General features: G+C 43.8%; 1 protein-coding gene across 1 annotated transcript in view; it reads left to right on the top strand.

Moving 5' to 3' along the window:
• Positions 1–18377, top strand: part of RALGAPA2 (Ral GTPase activating protein catalytic subunit alpha 2) — a 318996-nt gene that overhangs the window by 178262 nt on the left and 122357 nt on the right. The window contains 6 exon segments of the mRNA XM_017882965.1: positions 2270–2380; positions 3736–3804; positions 4088–4225; positions 7545–7728; positions 15720–16491; positions 17658–17729. Of these exon segments, the coding sequence (XP_017738454.1) occupies positions 2270–2380; positions 3736–3804; positions 4088–4225; positions 7545–7728; positions 15720–16491; positions 17658–17729 (1346 nt within the window).

Consider the following 18377-nt stretch of genomic DNA (forward strand, 5'->3'; position numbering starts at 1 on the left):
TGGTTGGGGGAGGTGGTTCTAAGCCATAGCCATACTCACCAACTCTTGTGAGCTGTCCAGCCCTGCTCCTTCTCCCATCCCGTCTTCTGAGACATCACTGACTTTCCTCCTTCTCCTTACCCCACTGTTGTTTCTGGCTTTGAGTCCTGCCAGCTGTACTTCCTTAACGCCCATTGAATGCCCATGGTCTGTCCCACCCACTACCCAAGTCCATCCCTCACACAGCTCACCCTGCCAATACGGAGCCTCCTGATCAGAGTCATCAGTCCAAGACTGGCCCCCACAGATCACTGTTCATACCACTGTCAGCGGGCTCTGTCCACCCCCAGGCTGACCAGTACAGCCCACAGGCTGGAGCGCTCATCGTGGCTCTCTGTCGGTTTTCTGTGACTGTATGCTGGAGAAGTGGGAGAGCAAATGGATGGCTTATTTCATCTCCACCATTCCCCACCTCCTTCATTACATGTCAGTGACACCACCCTGCTTGCAGCCCCCTGTATCTGACCGACCTTTCCTACCTTGGTGCCTGGGCCCTGCCACGCATGCCTGGAAGGAGACCCCACATCCCCCCTGCATTCTTCCAGGAGCAGCTTAGCTCTCCTCTCCTTCCACGTTGCCGTCTCTCTGCCTGTTTTTCCCCAAGCCCCATGTCCCACTACTCTCTGCCCATAGCTTTCTTGTCTTGTCGGTCGGCTCTCAGAATTTTCCCTTGTCTGTTTCCAGCTTCTTGAGTTCAGAGCTTTGCCAGCCTTATCTTTCCACCTGGTGACTCTACCACTGTGGTGCAGCAGCAACACACACAGTGCCCGCTCATGTTCTCCCACTCCCTCCGAGTTTCATTCTTCACCTTAGGCACACCACGCACATCCTTAAGGGGGGCATGCTAGGCATTACAGACACAGTGGTGAACAATATATGCAGGAAATAACAGACAAAAAGGTCAGCTCTGATAGCCTGTAATGCCATGAAGGAGATCTAATAAGGGAATAGGATGAAGCTGAAGAGCTGAGGGGGTGGGCCACAACCCAGCTCTTGGGGCGGTGTGGTGGCCTGAGGGAGGAGATGACATTTTATGCCATAATTTGAAAGATATAACAATGCAAGCCACATGCAGACCTAGGGATTAAGTGTTCCAAGCAAAGTTTAGAAAGAGCAGGTGCAAAGGCCATGGGGCCAAAGCAAGCCAGAGTGTTTGAGAGATGGAACAAGGCTGGTGGAAATTGTGTCATCTGGGATGTGGGGTCTCTGTGGCCAGGGAAGGCTGTGAAGAGCCCCTGAGTGCAACTACTACAGCCCTGGGTTTAGCTGGTGCCTCTCAGGTAGGGGTAGTCAGTAACTGTTTATTCTGTAGAATTAAAAACCTTTCCCTTTCATCTTCCTTATTCTGTACATTTTGTCACTGAGGCACTGAACATTGATGATGGTCTGCTTCATGTGGCTTAGAGTGAGGTGTCCCTACACCAGGGTCAGTGACGAACTTTTCCTGCCGTACATAATGAGTTATGGATAATGGTATAGCCCCATGTTCTGGCCAGGGAGAAAAGCAGAGGGTGCCCTTGTCCCTTCCATGCTCTACCAGCATGAAAAAGTAAGACCTTTAAGGTGCTGCCCTTAGACATGCTACATCACAATAAACGGAAGCATCCAGACCTTGGTGATGAGTCGAGATGCATGCCAGCCTCAGGAAACGTACTCAGAATAATTGAGTATACCATAATTCCTTAGTTATCTTCTCCTACACTCTAACTTTACACATTCTTAGTATGTTATACATGTAGGTCAAGTTTTATTTCATAGGATAGAAAGCCATTTGATCAATCCCTGTTTCTCCATATGTAAAATGAAAATAACATCTACCTTGCAGAGCTGTCAGTGAAGATTTATCAATGAGAGAATGAGTAAAATCCTTGTAAAAGGTTCAGCGTACGGGGATACATTTTAATTTCCTCTATTTTCAAAAATATGATTTATGTGAGCTGAATAAGAAATTTGAAATTATGGTTTTAATTTCCAAATGAGTAAATGAAAGCTTCTTGTTCCTGTAGAACGTTATGTAAATTAACACAATGAGGCTAGAGAAGAGGCTGTTTTAAAATGGTGATGTGATGATGTCTAAACTCTCTGGTAGTAGGACATATTTTTCATCAATTTGAGGCAAAACAGATAAATGTAATCTATAAGGAACTGAGAGGAAGTAACTATTTTGTCCTTAAGAATGATGCACCTGTTAAGTTATGTGTCTGCTTTGGGATTTGGTTTCCTATTATAGTTTCCCAACAAAATCGTGGCCCAGGTAGCTTGCGATGTGCTTCAGTTGCTGGTTTCCTACTGGGAGAAACTTCAGATGTTTGAAACCTCTCTGCCTCGGAAAATGGCAGAAGTAAGTCTTTTTTTCTGTAATACTAAAACATAAGCATTTTCTTTTTATTGTATTTGATATTTAATTAATTATAAATGTTCAAATAATTGTTAGAGAACCGACTATTAAATTACCACAAGTCACTCATTTTAAGATTAAGTTAGACTGGTTCTTCTCAGCTGTGATTTCAGGCACTATGTAAAGAAGCCAGCAGTATTCCAGACAGAGGCTTATACTTGGGGAGTTTGAAAGGCAGGCACGACCACAACAAAGAGACCTTTTGTAGATTGGGCTTCATTCATCAAGAGCAATTTGGATGGTGCCAACAAGGAGTAGGCAGCTGGTTATGATGCCCTCCGTGAGGGGTGGAGGGGGTGGCTGTTGTGTAAAACAGAAGTCTCTCCCAGACTAAAGCCCTGGACCCCACTTTCTGCCCTAGCAGGATTACTGGCCGTAATGAGATTGCTACCACGATAACCTCTGTGTGGGTAACTGGTGGGAGAGAGGGGTGGAAGGAATAGGAAGAATCTTCTCAACAGTCATATCCTGAAGGCCACTTGCATCCAAGTGTGCTTCGCCTGTTCACAAGCAGGCACCTTCAGTCCCGTAGGTGTCCATGGGATAAGGCACTTCTACTGAGTTTTATAGCTGCACTTTTAACACATGCCCTGTTCTTATACATCCAGTGGTAACTCTTTGAGGAAATTTGATTTGTCCCCGTGAGGTATTACAAGGAGAGAGAAGAAGTGATGTTGGTTTATTTCCTCTCAGCCCTAGACAGATTTCCCTGGAAAGATCACTTTGTTCTCTCAGAGGTACATTAAAAGGCACAAGTGATTTTTGACCTTAAGTGACCTAGAGTGAAATGGAGTTTGGACATGGGAACATAAAATGCTCTGAAATGGAAAGTAGGGTTTTGGGGTGACGATGTAATTTTTCATCTAAATGGGACTGCTTTTGAGAATGAAAGGGGTGCTGTTTACACCAGTACAACAGGTGGAGACTTAGGGTAATTTATAATAAAACTAAAATGGGAGCATTTTCATAATTATTTTTGGAAGTATTTTTTCACTTCACTATGAAAACTGTGGAAACTGATGTTCAGAATTATGTGACTGCAGAGAGAAATACGCTTTTCTCTGTCTTCCCCCCTAAGTTTTCAACCAGAAAAGTAGAGTAGAAAGTGGCTGTGGCCTCATTGTCTTTTCCTGATTTTCAAGATCACCACACAGCTGGCCCTCTGCTTTGTATCACCTTTCTTTGGTGAGTTGGCACCAAGCTGGCTTTAGTTGCAAGGCCATCGTGGGACTCCTAACATGGGCTTACAAAGGGTTACAAATATGGTCTGTTTGATTGGGGATTTGTCTTTTATGCAGATCCTTGTGGCCACAATTGCTTTTCTTTTACCAAGTGCAGAGTACTCCTCAGTGGAAACAGACAAGAAGGTAGGTGGCACATTAAGTTTTTCCTAGAGTTTTTTTTATTTTAATGTAAGGTAAAATGATAAATAATGTTACAACTAGTGATAGATATCCTTTGTAATATCCTTCTCTATTGGCCTTAACAGTCTTTTTTGTGAAAATGTTATTTATTTATTTACTTGCTTACCTGCCTATCTAGCACCTGCATGTCCACTGAATACTATGTGTAGGGACAATTCTCTTATTATTGTGTGTAGTGAGGTTTAAGAGACTGCAGCATAAGTTACCGGGCATGTTCTTCTTCCAGTTTATTGTGTCCTTGCTACTCTGCCTCTTGGACTGGTGCATGGCATTGCCCGTGAGTGTCCTTCTCCACCCCGTGTCCACGGCAGTCCTAGAGGAGCAGCATTCGGCCAGAGCCCCCTTGCTGGATTATATCTACAGGGTGAGTCTCCACCTGGGTCTGGGGGAGTGGAGTGTGGGTTTATATGCCAGAGAACCACCAAAATATGTCTTATGCGTGTACTTATTTGTCATTGCCCTTTTGAAAAGGATTTATGGTGGCTAAACTTTTTCTTAAAAAGTAAATAACTTGGCCAGACGCGGTGGCTCACGCCTGTAATCCCAGCACTTTAGGAGGCCGAGGTGGGCAGATCACGAGGTCAGGAGATTGAGACCATCCTGGCTAACAAGGTGAAACCCCGTCTCTACTAAAAGTACAAAAAATTAGCTGGGTGTGATGGCGGGCGCCTATAGTCCCAGCTACCCCGGAGGCTGAGGCAGGAGAATGGCGTGAACCTGGGAGGCAGAGCTTGCAGTGAGAGGCGATCTCGCCACTGCACTCCAGCCTGGGCAACAGAGCAAGACTCCATCTCAAAAAAAAAAAAAAAAAAATTGTAAATAACTTAAGGACTGAAAGCAGAACAGATATAAAGAAGCAGTGGTTACCAAGTTAAAGATGCATGCATTTTACATGAGTATCATCTTTAATCTTTAAACAACTGCAGTTTTGTCAGAATTCTTCAATTTTCATGGAACATGTTCTATGTCTACTTAAGAAAGAACTGTTCATATTATAGGGATATCTACATTAACTTTTTCCCTAGGGCAAATAACTTCTTTTTAAAAAATTAATTTATTTTTGTTGCACATATTAGATGTACATATTTTCAGGGTACATTTGATAATTTGATACATTCACATAATCAAATCAGGGTAATTGGGATGTCTGTCTTAAATGTTTATCTTTTCTTTATGCTAGGGACACTGGAATTATTCTCTTCTAGCTATTTTGAAATGTACAGTTGATTAATGTTAACTACAGCCATCCTACTGATCTATAGAACACCAGGTCTTATTTCTTTTATCTAACTATTTGTATACAGCATTACTTTGACAAAATCTGTTTATCAAAGGAAGAAAAAGATTTAATGGTCTCAGTAATCATTTTGCCTCAAAAAATTCTTAAGAAATAAATTAAGGAATTATGTCACATCAAAGTAATTAACTTGATCATTTTTATAATATTTAAAATATTCTTAGTTAACCCCCACCCCTTCCCCCCACACATACACACTGATGACTAGGGGTGGCCTTTGCTCTGGATTGCTTATAATATCCTTCTGTAATTTGTCTTAACAGTCTCTCTCAAACCTTGGCTGTTCATTTAGCATTTGCATGTCCACTGAATAATTACTGTTATGGAGGGAAAATTCTGTGGTTTACTCTTTTACTAAGAAACCTTTAATAATAAAAGAAGAGTCCAAGACACAGACTGATCACTTTATTGCCTTATTTTTAAAAGTATTACTTTAAAAAAAATACCTAATTGTGGTTGAAATTCTACTAAAAAGTATTTGTGTATTCTTAAATGGTTTCTTCATTAGTTAAAGATTTTAATAACTATATTAGGATTCATTAGATACTTCTGTTATTTTTTGTGGCTTATAAACCTGTACAGAGCTTGGTTTGGGCCAACTGCATTAGCCACAATCACTTATGTAAATCTCTTTTCTGAGTTCTTTCTTTTCTTAAAGATTTCTCTTAAAATTGCTTTATCACTATAAAAGTCACCTCGTAGTAAAAATTCATAAATTTACTAAATAACCATTTGTTTCGTATTTTAAGAGTAAACTTTTTATTGAAGTATAATATGCTTCCAGAAAACTGCACCAGTCTGTAAGTGAAAGCTTGATGAATTTTTACCAGGTGAGCATGCTTGTAAAATCAGAGCCCAGATCAGGAAACAGAACATTCCTGGCATCCTGGAAGCCTTCTCTGTACCTCCGCCTAGCCACTGGCCCCATACGCATGTCCAGGGATAGCCTCTATCCTGTGTAACAGAGTAGTTTTGCCTGTTTCGAACTTGATACAAATTGAGTCATACAGTATGTCTTCTTTTGTCTGACATCTTTTGCTCAACATTATTTTTCAGTGATTTATTCAAACTGTTGTGAATAGTTGCAGATTTTTCACTCTTGGTGATAGATAATATTACACAGAATAAACCACAATACATTTATCCATTTTACTAGACATTTGGATAATTTAGAGTTTTGGACCCATAAAATACGAATATTCGGGGTTGTTGTTTTGGGGTTTTTTTGTTTGTTTTTTGTTTTTTTTGTATACACACATATGCATTTCTGTTGGGTGTGTACCTAGGAGTGAAGTTGCTAGAATACATATATTCTGCCTTATTGGTAAACACCAAATAATTTTCCAAAGTAGTTGTGCTAGTTTACACATAACATGTGGTTTTAGTGTACACTTCCTACATTTATTGCATTTTGGCTACTAGAAATTAATTATCTCAGTGATTGCAGCTTAATTTTTAAATTAATAACAGAGCTGCTGTAAGGATTTTCCTATACTGCATTTTTTGCTAGGAAGAGGACATAGTCAAGTGGTTGCCCTGACAACTGTAATTCTTGGTACTTTGTAGCCATTTACAAAGGGTACCTGACCACAAGGCCTCTTGCCTTGTCAGCAAACCAAAGCTAGTCATCTAAAAGTGAATTTACTTTACAGAAATATATTTAACCCAATGGTGTTTTCTTAGTTTTTCAACTGTTACCTTGATTGTTATAGAAATCAGTGTTTGGAGTTTATGATCTTGAAGTTATGATTAAAAAGGGAAATCTGGTACAGTCATTACCTCATTTATGCATTTTGGCATATTCAAGATGATTTGTGTTTGCATGGCTTGTATGTGTACAAAACCTCAAATGAGTAGATAGATCTTCAGTCAACTGCAGTTTGTAAACTACCAGTGAACTTTCGGGAAACTAATCTTGTCAAAATAAGAATAATTTAAAAATTGTATTAAGTTAGCCCTTACAATTCATGTGTCAGGAGTTATACTAATTTAAGCTCATGTCGTGCACTAATGATCTCTGCTTGTTGTGCTCATTCCACCCTCCACCGTGGTTGGCCTGTCCCACCACTACCCTTCATCCCCTGATTAGTTCCTTCTACCTGTGCCACCTTTGGTGGACAGGAGGGGGACTTAGGTATGTGCAATCACACAATAAGTACTTTTTAACTTTTACTTTCCTTTTGCCTTGAGAACATATTTCTTGGCATTGATATGAAAGGAGCAAAATAAATTTGCTAATAGTAAGAATATATTTAAGAATGGTCATTTCATTTCCAACTAGGACCAAGCAGGAGTCCTAGCTGTCAAGTGCAACAGTAGTTGGACAGATTGTCACGGGACACGAGGTGGGTAGCATCCATGGTGCACATGGCCTCTGTTTTCACAGGTTCTGCACTGCTGTGTGTGTGGCTCAAGCACGTACACCCAGCAGAGTCACTACACACTGACCCTGGCTGACTTGTCATCCACGGATTATGACCCCTTCCTGCCACTGGCAAATGTGAAGAGCTCTGAGCCAGTCCAGTATCATTCATCAGCGGAACTGGGTAACCTGCTGACTGTTGAAGAGGGTGAGTGGGTATTCTTTCAAGTATGAAACCTTGTGAGAAGGAAAAGGAAGGATTTAGCCTTTTGCCATGCTTGCTGTACTATTTTTTTTTTTAATCTAGTTGTTGAAGTTGAAATCCTAGTTCCTAGAGTCCTCTGTGATGGCAAATTCTGCCTTCCTTGTTTCTTCTTTTTTTCTATTTTTTTTTCTCCACTGTTTTCCCATTTTAGTAGTTCAAATGGTTTTTGTATTATTCAAGGCAGGTATGTCTTAGATCCTTGGAACTCACAAAAAAGGCTCGTTTTCTATCCTCAAGGAGCTTTACATCTAATGGAAAACACACAGTGAAGTCCAGAAGGACTCATTGTGGACTGGTAGCACCATGAGGGCTTTCCATGAAGAAGGACTTAAGCCAGACTTAGCAGGGTGGACAGGTGTTGAAAGGAGCTCGTAGATTGTTCCAAGTTAGGAGAGCATCATAAAAAGAGATGGAAATGTACTTGCTACAGTTTTAGATTTGCTCTGCTCATAGCAGAGAGTCCATTTTAGAGTATATAGGGATTGTCAGGACTTAGAGCCTGCTGTATTTCTTACTTAAGCACCCCTCTCCCCAGAATGATGGGAGGCCGAGACGGGCGGATCACGAGGTCAGGAGATCAAGACCATCCTGGCTAACACAGTGAAACCCCGTCTCTACTAAAAAAAAAAATACAAAAAACTAGCCGGGCGAGGTGGCGGGCGCCTGTAGTCCCAGCTACTCGGGAGGCTGAGGCAGGAGAATGGCGTAAACCCGGGAGGCGGAGCTTGCAGTGAGCTGAGATCCGGCCACTGTGCTCCAGCCTGGGCGACAGAGCAAGACTCCGTCTCCAAAAAAAAAAAAAAAAAAGAGCCCAGCTTTGGGCCTTGGAATGGGAGGCAGAATGTGGGTATATTGTCTATACATATGGTAAAATTGCGTAGAACCAAACACACACACACAAATGCATGCATGTAAAACTGGTGAACACTGAATAATATAGGTGGATTATTATCAATGTCAATTTCCTGACTGTGATGTTGTCCTATAGATATGCAAGATGTTACTCTGAGATGAAGGGTATTTGAGGTCTCTCTGTATTATTGCTTACAACTGCATGTGAATCTGCAGTTGTCTCAACACTAAAAATTAGAAGAAGGCTGAGCCTGGTGGCTCCCACCTGTAATCCTGTCACTTTGGGAGGCCAGGGAGAGCAGATCACTTGAGCACAGGACCAGTTGAATCTGTGAGGTCAAGGCTGCTGTGATCAGTGCCACTGCACTCTAGCTTGAGCAACAGAGTGAGACCCTATCTAAAAAAAAAAAAAAAAAAAAAAAAAATTGAAAGAGATGTAGGTGTGAAGTGTTAGATCATCCATGAAAATTTTATGGACTTCACAAGTTAAAAACCTAGGCCCAAGACTAGAATCGTGTAGGCAAAAACATCCTTAAGGACAGCAGAGTGAGGGAATGTCAGCAGGAAAGCAAAGTCAGGGAAGTGGAAAAAGGACCAAGAAAGAGTCTTTTCTATCAAGTCAAGGAAGAAGCAGGTAAGAAGTTGAGAAAGGTCAGCAGTGCTAGTTGCTTCAGAAAGCTTAGGGAAGGTGAGAATGAAACAGGGGCTGTTTTATTTCGCAACTAGGTGTTTGGTGGTAGGTTTTGCCAGAGCACTTTCACCAGAGTGGTGGGTCAAGCCAGATTACATGAGCAGGTGACCTGTGCAGTGACAATCATATCCCTGAGTCAGACTCCTTTTGTGAGGCCCTTGGTGGAAGGAGGAAGGATACAGCAGGCAGTGGCCAGGTGAGGGAGGACCAAGGTCCAGCTTTGGGCCTTGGAATGGGAGTCAGGGGTATGCTTGCAGCACTACAGAGTCTGGAGCAAGGTTCAAGCTGACAGGAAGGGAAAGGCGAGATGAGGATGAAAAAGACAGGACGGGGGGTGACAGTCATGAGCAAGGGCTTAAAATCTAGCAGTCCTGATTTTAGCTCCATTTTGTAGATGAGCAAACTGAAGTTAAGGGATATTCGCAGGGGTGTGTACAAGTCAGAAGTAAAGGAGGTGGAATTTGAACCTAAGATTTAATGACCAAGTTCCTAAAATACATTACTGACTCTGAGATTTTTGACGTGGAGTGGACTTAACACTCTTGTTTTGAGTTGTGTTGGAGGTGATTGATACATGTTTCATTTTCACATTGTTCTCTTGATTTGTTCTCCATTTATTTATTTGTTTATTTCTGGAGCTCCACTGTCTGTTAACTGCCATATCTGCTTTACTTTTCCCCCCACAATGATAAATTATTTTTATTAAGTAATTGAAACAACTCTTAATCTATTTGTTTTGTTGTTCCCTACTGTAAGTTCATATGTCTTATAATAAAATTAATTTATTTTTTCCTAAAATCATCAATTTATACTCATCCCACATGAGTATATCCCTAAAACATGGCTATCCCTAAAATAGGTTCACTATTTATTATGAGTTGTCACTTAAAAATAGCAGAAGATAAATAGGTTATTGAAAAGGAAAACCTAAAAAATACACAATTAAATTCTGGCACCATTTTTCTTTCAATGTACAATTTTCTTTTACCTGAATATTTGTTCTCCAGAAAATGTCAGGAGCTAATGCAAACATTCCCAAGATAGTTCTAAAGTACTAAAAATAATTGCTTAAACTTCTCTGACAAAGGAGTTTTTACAATTCACTGACATATTAACTAAGCAAATAGGCAAGATGCTTAAAAATATATTGGTATGCACATCCTTGCTAAGTGGATACATCATATAGAAAGTGAAAAGGAAAAATGAAGGTGATAGTGTAAGTATTCTAGGTTAAGCAAGAAAGAGCTCAAATTTGAGGGTATTTTTTTTTCACTCAATGTCGTACATCATCATCCATAACAAAACTCTCTCTGGTCAGGTGGCCGGGCATAGTGGCTCATGTCTGTAATCCCAGCACTTTGGGAGGCCGAGGCAGATGGATCACGAGGTCAGGAGATCCAGACCATCCTGGCTAACATGGTGAAACCTTATCTCTACTAAAAATACAAAAAATTAGCTGGACATTGTGGCAGGTACCTGTAGTCCCAGCTACTTGGGAGGCTGAGGCAGGATAATTGCTTGAACCTGGGAGGCGGAGGTTGCAATGAGCCGAGATCGCGCCACTGCACTCCAGCCTGGCAACAGAGCAAGACTCCATCTCGGGAAGAAAAAAAAAAAAATTCTTTACGTTGGTTTTCACCTTTTTCTGGTATCTTGTTGAGTAGCTTAATAATCAACCTTCTAAATTCTGTATCTGGTATTTCAAAGATGTCTTCTTGGTTTGGATCCATTGCTGGGAAGCTAGTGTGATCTTTTGAACCTTGTTTTATCATATTACCTGTATTTTCTGGTTCCTTCTCATTTGTGTAGACCGTTTCTTCAAATTGTTCTTGAATTTATTCTTGATTTGACTGTATTTGTTTTTAAATTTCTTTTTCCCCTCCTCTTAAATATGTGACTTTAATGTTTATAGTTTATTATAGCCTAAGCTGCTTTTAGGGGTGAATATTCTATGAGTTTTTTGGTTATAGAGAGTCTTTGTACGCTAACTTTCTCAGATGCTGATTGTAGTAGTTACGTACTCGGGGTGTGGGCAATTTCATTGTCTCCTGTGGAATTGGAATGGCAAGTATCTCTTGAAGCTTATCTCATTTCCCCATGGTATGCACTTTTTAATTTAATTTTTCCCCAGTATTTTATTGACTCTCTTGATGATCCAGGCTTCAGGCCAGTAGGGGAAGTATCTCTAGATAGAAACCAGTTGCAGCTAAAACAGGTGGTTGGATACAATACACAGTGGTGGACTGAGGCCCCAGCCTTGATTAATGGGGCTAGGGGATCTCTCAGTTAGATGCACTGAGTTTTATCAGGGTGAAGAGTGGGAACTAACTCAGCTCTCCTGTCAGGCCAGCAAGAAAGTTACCCACCTGCCAGCCTCACTCCTGTCCTAATGTTTCGGCTATTCACATCAGACAGGCACCTCTTTTCATCTGTAGGGATGAGGGATGTTGATGTTCCATATGGAAAGGAATTATGATTCTGCCTCTTTTGCAAGCCTAAACTTGGAGAGTGCGTCTGTGAGGATGCAGTCACCATGAATTGTTCCAGGAGGGCTATCTATAGGTGCATTCATGCTGAGTTCCCATGGAAGAAATTCCAGTTGTGTCTAAGGTGGTTGACAAAGTGGAGAACAAGGACCCCTTCTCCACAAGCCTTCACGAGCATGCAGGCTGCCTTCGTGTTGGGGTAGAGGTTCAGACTTTCCCTGTTGCACCCAGCACTGCAATTGTGTCTCTGCTGCAGGAGACTTCCCACCAGCAGAAAGATGTAGGACTCAAGCCCTGCTGTCCAAATTCTTTTGTCCCTTGGGGTGTTCACTTGATGTGGTGCTCTCCCCCTTCCCCTAGAAATAGGAGTTCTTGATAGCCAGACTACAGTGATTGCTATTGCTTTTCTGGGTCTAGCCACCCAGTGGGGTTGCCACACTCCAGGCTGGTGCTGGGAAATGTCTGCAAATGATCATCTGGTGATGTGACCTTTCTTCAAGTCTCCCAGCAGTGGGTACTCCAGCTGTGATAGAGGTGGCAGGGGAGTGACGTAGACTCTGTGAGATTCCTTGGTTATAGATATGCTTAGTGTGCTGGCTTTCTTGAATGCTGGTTTTAATTGTGGTTAACTTTCACTTGGACAGGCTCAGGACCTCTGGTGGCTAGAGTATTATGGGCATTGGTGATAGCTAAGGTCATTTAGCCATTTTCTCCTTCCTGGGCACAGTGTTATTCCACCTGTAGATGCTGTAGTGGGCTGCATCAGCTTGTTCCAGCCACGACGTGGTGCTTGCAAGAGAGCACCAGCTGCAGTACTAGCTGTGGGATTTGAGCTAGCCCTAAATTGCCTAGGGGAAATAATCTGGTTTCTGAGGCAATGGGCAGAGCTATAAAGCTCCTACAAGTTTATGTCCTTTGTGTTAAGCTACCTAAGCTACCAGGGTGGGTGCAGGGATATATACCAACAGGTGGGGATAGGGTTGAGCAGGTCTGTGCTCTGACTCTCCTTGAGTGGGGCCAGCCATGGTTCCTTTGAGGGTCGGGGGTGGTTCTCAGGCAGTGGGGTAATGCTCCAGAGGTAGTATAACTGCCTGTGCTGCACAGAAGAGTTCACAATGGGAGTGGAGTGTAGCAGGTAGCAGTAAGCCTTGCCCAGCTCCCATGCAGTTGGCAAGGCCAATCTCACTCCCTCAGTGTTCTTACTAGCAGCACCAGGTTTGGATCCAGGCAGTCGGCACACAGAACCCAGATCTGCCCCAGTCCATAAGCTTTCCCACCTGGCTTTCTGGCCGTGCCCCTCCTATCTGCCCATGATGCAGATCTGTCTGCAATGCACTTCCCTGCCCCCCCCCAACCCCTGCCTGTTGTTTATATCGAGATTATATCACAAAATCCCTGCTCGAGATTATATCACAAAATTCAGTTAGGAGCATCTTTCACCCTGCAACCCCTTTCTGAGCTAGTTGACTGGCTTCCCCAAGGACCCCTGTGAGATATATTCAGGTATGGCTTCCCTCGGTTCATGCTGGAGACTGGGAATGCCTGCAAGGCCTTTCCTGCTGCTACTTCTACTTTTATGTTTCTCATCACTCCCTTAAGCAGTTCCAGCTCTGGGTAGGGTTAAGGCCTTCTCCCATGACCTGGATTTTCAGATTCCCATGTGGGAATGTGTATTCTGAAGGTAGTTTCTCCCACTCACACTCTGAGGATTTATAGTTTTTCACCTGTCTCTTGGAGTAGACTTCAGCCTTCTGCTTCTTTCAAAGGGTCTGTGGATTCTTGCAGTTTTCCTGTTGAATTCCTGTATTGCTCCTTGGAAAAAAGTTCACAATGCAAATCTCTACACACTATTCTGTCCTTCCCAGTGAGAGAGGCACGCTAACACTGCCTCCAGTCTGCCGTCTTCTGGATTTGCTTCTATAGCCCTATGCACTTCTGTCGGCAGGTTTTATATTGGGCTGTGCAATTTGACCTATAAGCCAGTAGATGGTGTTTATGGGTAAAAGCTGGCTGTGGGCGATGTGGCCAGATATATACTTGATCCTTGTTTACCAGGAGAAGCTCTCTATTGCCTCAGGCAATGGGGTGATCCATGGAGTGCACAGTGGTCTGAGCTCCCTGCTTAGCCCTGGGTGGGCAGGGGACAAGATGGATTGAGCCAGACTGGACAGGCTTATTTACAGCTCCCCTGGTGTTGGGTACAAGTAGCAGTGCTGAGGGAGAATCCAGTGGGTGGCCATCAGGTGCCCAGTGATGTGCCTAGGCATGGAGCTGGGAAATCTCCTTGGCTTCCAGTTCTCTGCACAGGCAGAGGGGCACCTGAACTCCTGATCAGGAGAGTGGGTTTGGGTGCTCCAGGTATCTGTAAGTCTGCCTGGGCTTGGAGTGCAAAGGGCTCTGCTATACTACAATCTCTGCACAAGAAAGGTGGGTTGGCTCAGGCTGGTAACCCAGATGAGCAGGCACTGCAACTACCTGGAGATATGCCTGGGCATGGGTGGAGAGGACCCCACTTCACCATGTTCTCTGCACAGGAAGGGCAAGCTGGCTCAGTCTGCTGATTCAGGTGAGTGGGTGCTCTGAATGCTTGGAGATCTGCCTGGGCATGGAGTGGAGTGGGCTCCACTGTACCATACAGGAAGGGTGGGGCAGCTCAGGCCGCCAATCTGGGCAAGGAAGTGTGCCGGATACCTGGAGATCTGTCTTGGTGTGGAGTGGAGAGGGTTCCCCTGCACCAGGATCTCAGCAGAGGAGGGATGGAGAGAGTCAGGCTGCTGAACCAGGGAAGCAGGAGCTGTCAGTGCCTAGAGACCTTCCTGAGCATGAAGCAGAGAGGGTCCCCCTGCTCCAGGATCTCTACATAAAAGGTGAAGCAGCTCACACTACCAGTCCAGGTGAGCAGGTGCTTTGAATGCCTGGAGATCTGCTTGGGTGCGGAGTGCAAAGGGCCCTGTTGCACCACAGTCTATGTCCAGGAAGGGAAGCATGGCTCAGGCTGCTGGTCCAGGCAAGCAGGTGCTCTGAATGCCTGGAGATCTGCCTAGGCACGGAGTGGAGAGGGCCCTACTGTACCATGATGTGTGCACAGGAAGGTTGGGGCAGCTCAGGCTGCCAGTCTAGGAAAGCGTTTGCCCTTACTGCCTGGAGTTCTGTCTGGGAGTGAAATAGAGAGGGCCCTGCTGCACCATGATCTCAGGGGAGCAGTCTGGTGCACTCAGCAATGACACATGCAGACTGATTCTATGTTGCCAAGCTGGCCCTGGCTGCAAGTCTTGTTGCTCAGGAGAAACTTTAGCTGTAGCAGCTCTCTCCTGCCACCCCAAGCCTGCAGTTGAGAGGAGCACAATTCCAGTGCCTACTGCTGGGGCACTTTCTGCAGTTCTGGCTGTGGAAGTCCCTACCCCACTCCAGAGCAAGTGCTCCAGTCTCTCAGTTCCGGATCTAGGAAATGCCTGCAGCTTTTTCTGGTGTCTTTTCCTCTCAGCACCTCCAAGCCTGTCCCCAAGATAGCTCTGGGGCTTGGGAGAAACATCATTCTCTGCCTTGGCCTGGATTGCTTGGTTCCCCAGTGGAAAGGTAAATTACAGAGGGAGACTCTTTATCAGGCACTGGGGCTTCACTCACATCAGCTGGATGCCATCACAGGGGCTGTTTGCCTGCATTGTCCTCCCTGAGATCTGGAACATCCTTCATGATTCCAGTGAATTCCCATTTTCCTTCTTGAATTAAAGCTCAGAGAGTTGATCTTTTTGCACCATGTTGCTATTTCTAAGTAGCTGAGGCACACTAAAAACTGGCAATATACCATATTGGAACTGCCCCCTGCCCCCCCTCTCCAAAAAAGGAGTTGAGTTTTAATCTTCATTCACCACTGACTCTTTATGTTTCTTTACTGCTGTTTACAGAGAAGAAGAGAAGAAGTTTGGAGTTGATCCCCTTGACTGCTCGAATGGTGATGGCCCACCTGGTGAACCACCTGGGGCACTACCCCCTCAGTGGGGGCCCTGCCATACTGCACAGCCTTGTCAGCGAGAACCACGACAATGCCCATGTGGAAGGCTCTGAGCTGTCCTCTGAGGTGTTTAGAAGCCCAAACCTGCAGCTGTTTGTATTTAACGATAGCACCCTCATCTCCTACCTTCAGACACCCACAGAAGGACTGGCAGGAGGATCACCAGTGGGCTGTCTCTCTGATGTGAGAGTAATTGTGAGGGATATCTCAGGGAAGTACTCTTGGGATGGTAAGGTTTTATATGGACCTTTGGAAGGCTGCTTAGCACCCAATGGAAGAAATCCTTCATTTCTGATTTCGAGCTGGCATCATGACACATTTGGACCTCAGAAAGACTCTTCTCAAGTTGAGGAGGGGGATGATGTTCTTGACAAGTTACTTGAAAACATTGGCCATACAAGTCCTGAATGCCTTTTACCATCACAGCTAAATCTAAATGAACCTTCCCTACCCCCATGTGGCATGAACTATGACCAAGAGAAGGAAATTATCGAGGTCATTTTGCGCCAAAATGCTCAGGAGGATGAGTATATCCAGAGTCATAACTTCGATTCTGCAATGAAAGTCACCAGCCAAGGGCAGCCCTCCCCAGTGGAGCCCCGAGGACCCTTTTATTTCTGCAGGTTATTGCTTGATGACTTGGGAATGAATTCTTGGGACAGAAGGTAACAATCCACGCTAGACCTCCAGTTATTTTATTATTTTCATGTACTTGTATTTTTTATCAGTTTGTGGTTGGGGAAGAAGAAAAGATTTGAGAAGAGAGAAGAGTGGAGATTTTTCTTTATTTTAACATTTGCAGCTTATTTTCTGCTACTAAATTAAAGCTAGAAATGAAATTATGCTGTACTGGTGTGCAGACTGAATTCCAAACATGTTGGATATTTTAAAGGATATCAAACATTGTGGGGGGGGGGGTGGGTAGAGCAGTGGTGGTTGTTGTTGTTTGTTTGTTTTTTGTTTTTTTAGACAGAGTCTTGCTCTTTTGCCTGGGCTGGAGCACTGTGGTGTGGTCTTGGCTCACTGCAACCTCCGCCTCCCAGGTTCAAGCAATTCTTCTGCCTCAGTCTCCTGAGTAGCTGGGATTACAGGCACCTGCCACCATGCCCAGCTAATTTTTTGTATTTTTAGTAGAGATGGGGTTTCACTATGTTGGCCAGGCTGGTCTCGAACTCCTGACCTCATGAGTTACCCGCCTTGGCCTCCCAAACTGTTGGGATTATAAGCGTGAGCCACTGCACCTGGCTGAGAGTGTGTGTTTTAATTATTGTTTTGTCCATTATTGTTTCTGCCTTCATGCAGGAAGCAAATGAACTACAAAGGTGAATAAGCCACAGTCTAACCTTAGGTCTGATGTGGGAGATAGACCTAATACAACTCTGATAAAGGATAGAATGACCCAGGAGTTCATGAGTAATGATTAAATCCAATGGGAAGTACAGAGCAAAGGAGAAGACTTTGTGGAAAGGGGCGGATTTGAGCTGGACCCTGATAGTGGAGTGGAGTTTTTAAGAACAGAGGTGGGGAAAAGGGATTCACAGCAGAGCTGACACTGGAAACAGACACAGTCACACAGTCACATGCATATAAGTCACAACACTCACCAAAGAGCCATCTGTGTCACTGGGTAGTAATGGGATGCCGGTGGAATTTTTATACCTTTGCATGTCTTAAGGAGAATGGAGTTCATTCTGTAGGTTTCTATCACAAATCTTTTGTGAGTGAGGTGGTAGAGGATGGGTGATAGGTATTTTTATTAAATTACTGATTGAAAAGCGGCAAAATGGTTCTGTAATCACATGGTTTTTCTTCCATCCTTTTTTCTTTATAGGAAGAATTTTCATCTGTTGAAGAAAAATTCAAAATTACTGAGAGAGCTAAAAAATTTGGACTCCCGCCAGTGGTATGTGAAAGTATATCAAATCACTTTTTTCCTGTTTGTCTCTGGGTATTCTTGGATAATAGATACAACTGCAGGAATGAATACACTTACTGAGACATCCAAGGGTAGTTCTGTAACCTAGCATCTGGTGACATTTGCGCATGCCATACCTTTGGTGTTTTTTACTGTAAGGAATAAACTTTCATGTTTGGTACACTAAAAAGAGCTCACCACTCCCACCTAATCTGTACTTTTGATTGTCTTTCTTTGTGGCTGCCAGTAGAAATTTATTCTCATATGATCTCTGCAACCACCTCCTTATGATGAAGAAAAAGTTTACCTAGGTTAAACAGCCCATGGTTGCTCATACCCTATCTAAAGCCAAGTGAGTCTGACTTCAAAATCCATGCTGTGTACCACGGCGCTAACATTCTGTACTTGTGGCTTCATAGTGTTGGAAAGGTTAAAACTAGTGTGTTGGGAGCAAGATGGCCGAATAGGAACAGCTCCAGTCTCCAACTCCCAGCGCGAGCGACACAGAAGACCGGTGATTTCTGCATTTTCAACTGAGGTACTGGGGTCATCTCACTAGGGAGTGCCGGACAATCGGTGCTGGTCAGCTGCTGCAGCCTGACCAGCGAGAGCTGAAGCAGGGCGAGGCATCGCCTC

The sequence above is a fragment of the Rhinopithecus bieti genome, unplaced genomic scaffold (genome assembly GCF_001698545.2).
Source record: "Rhinopithecus bieti isolate Rb0 unplaced genomic scaffold, ASM169854v2 scaffold_641, whole genome shotgun sequence".
In the NCBI taxonomy this organism is placed as follows: domain Eukaryota; kingdom Metazoa; phylum Chordata; class Mammalia; order Primates; family Cercopithecidae; genus Rhinopithecus; species Rhinopithecus bieti.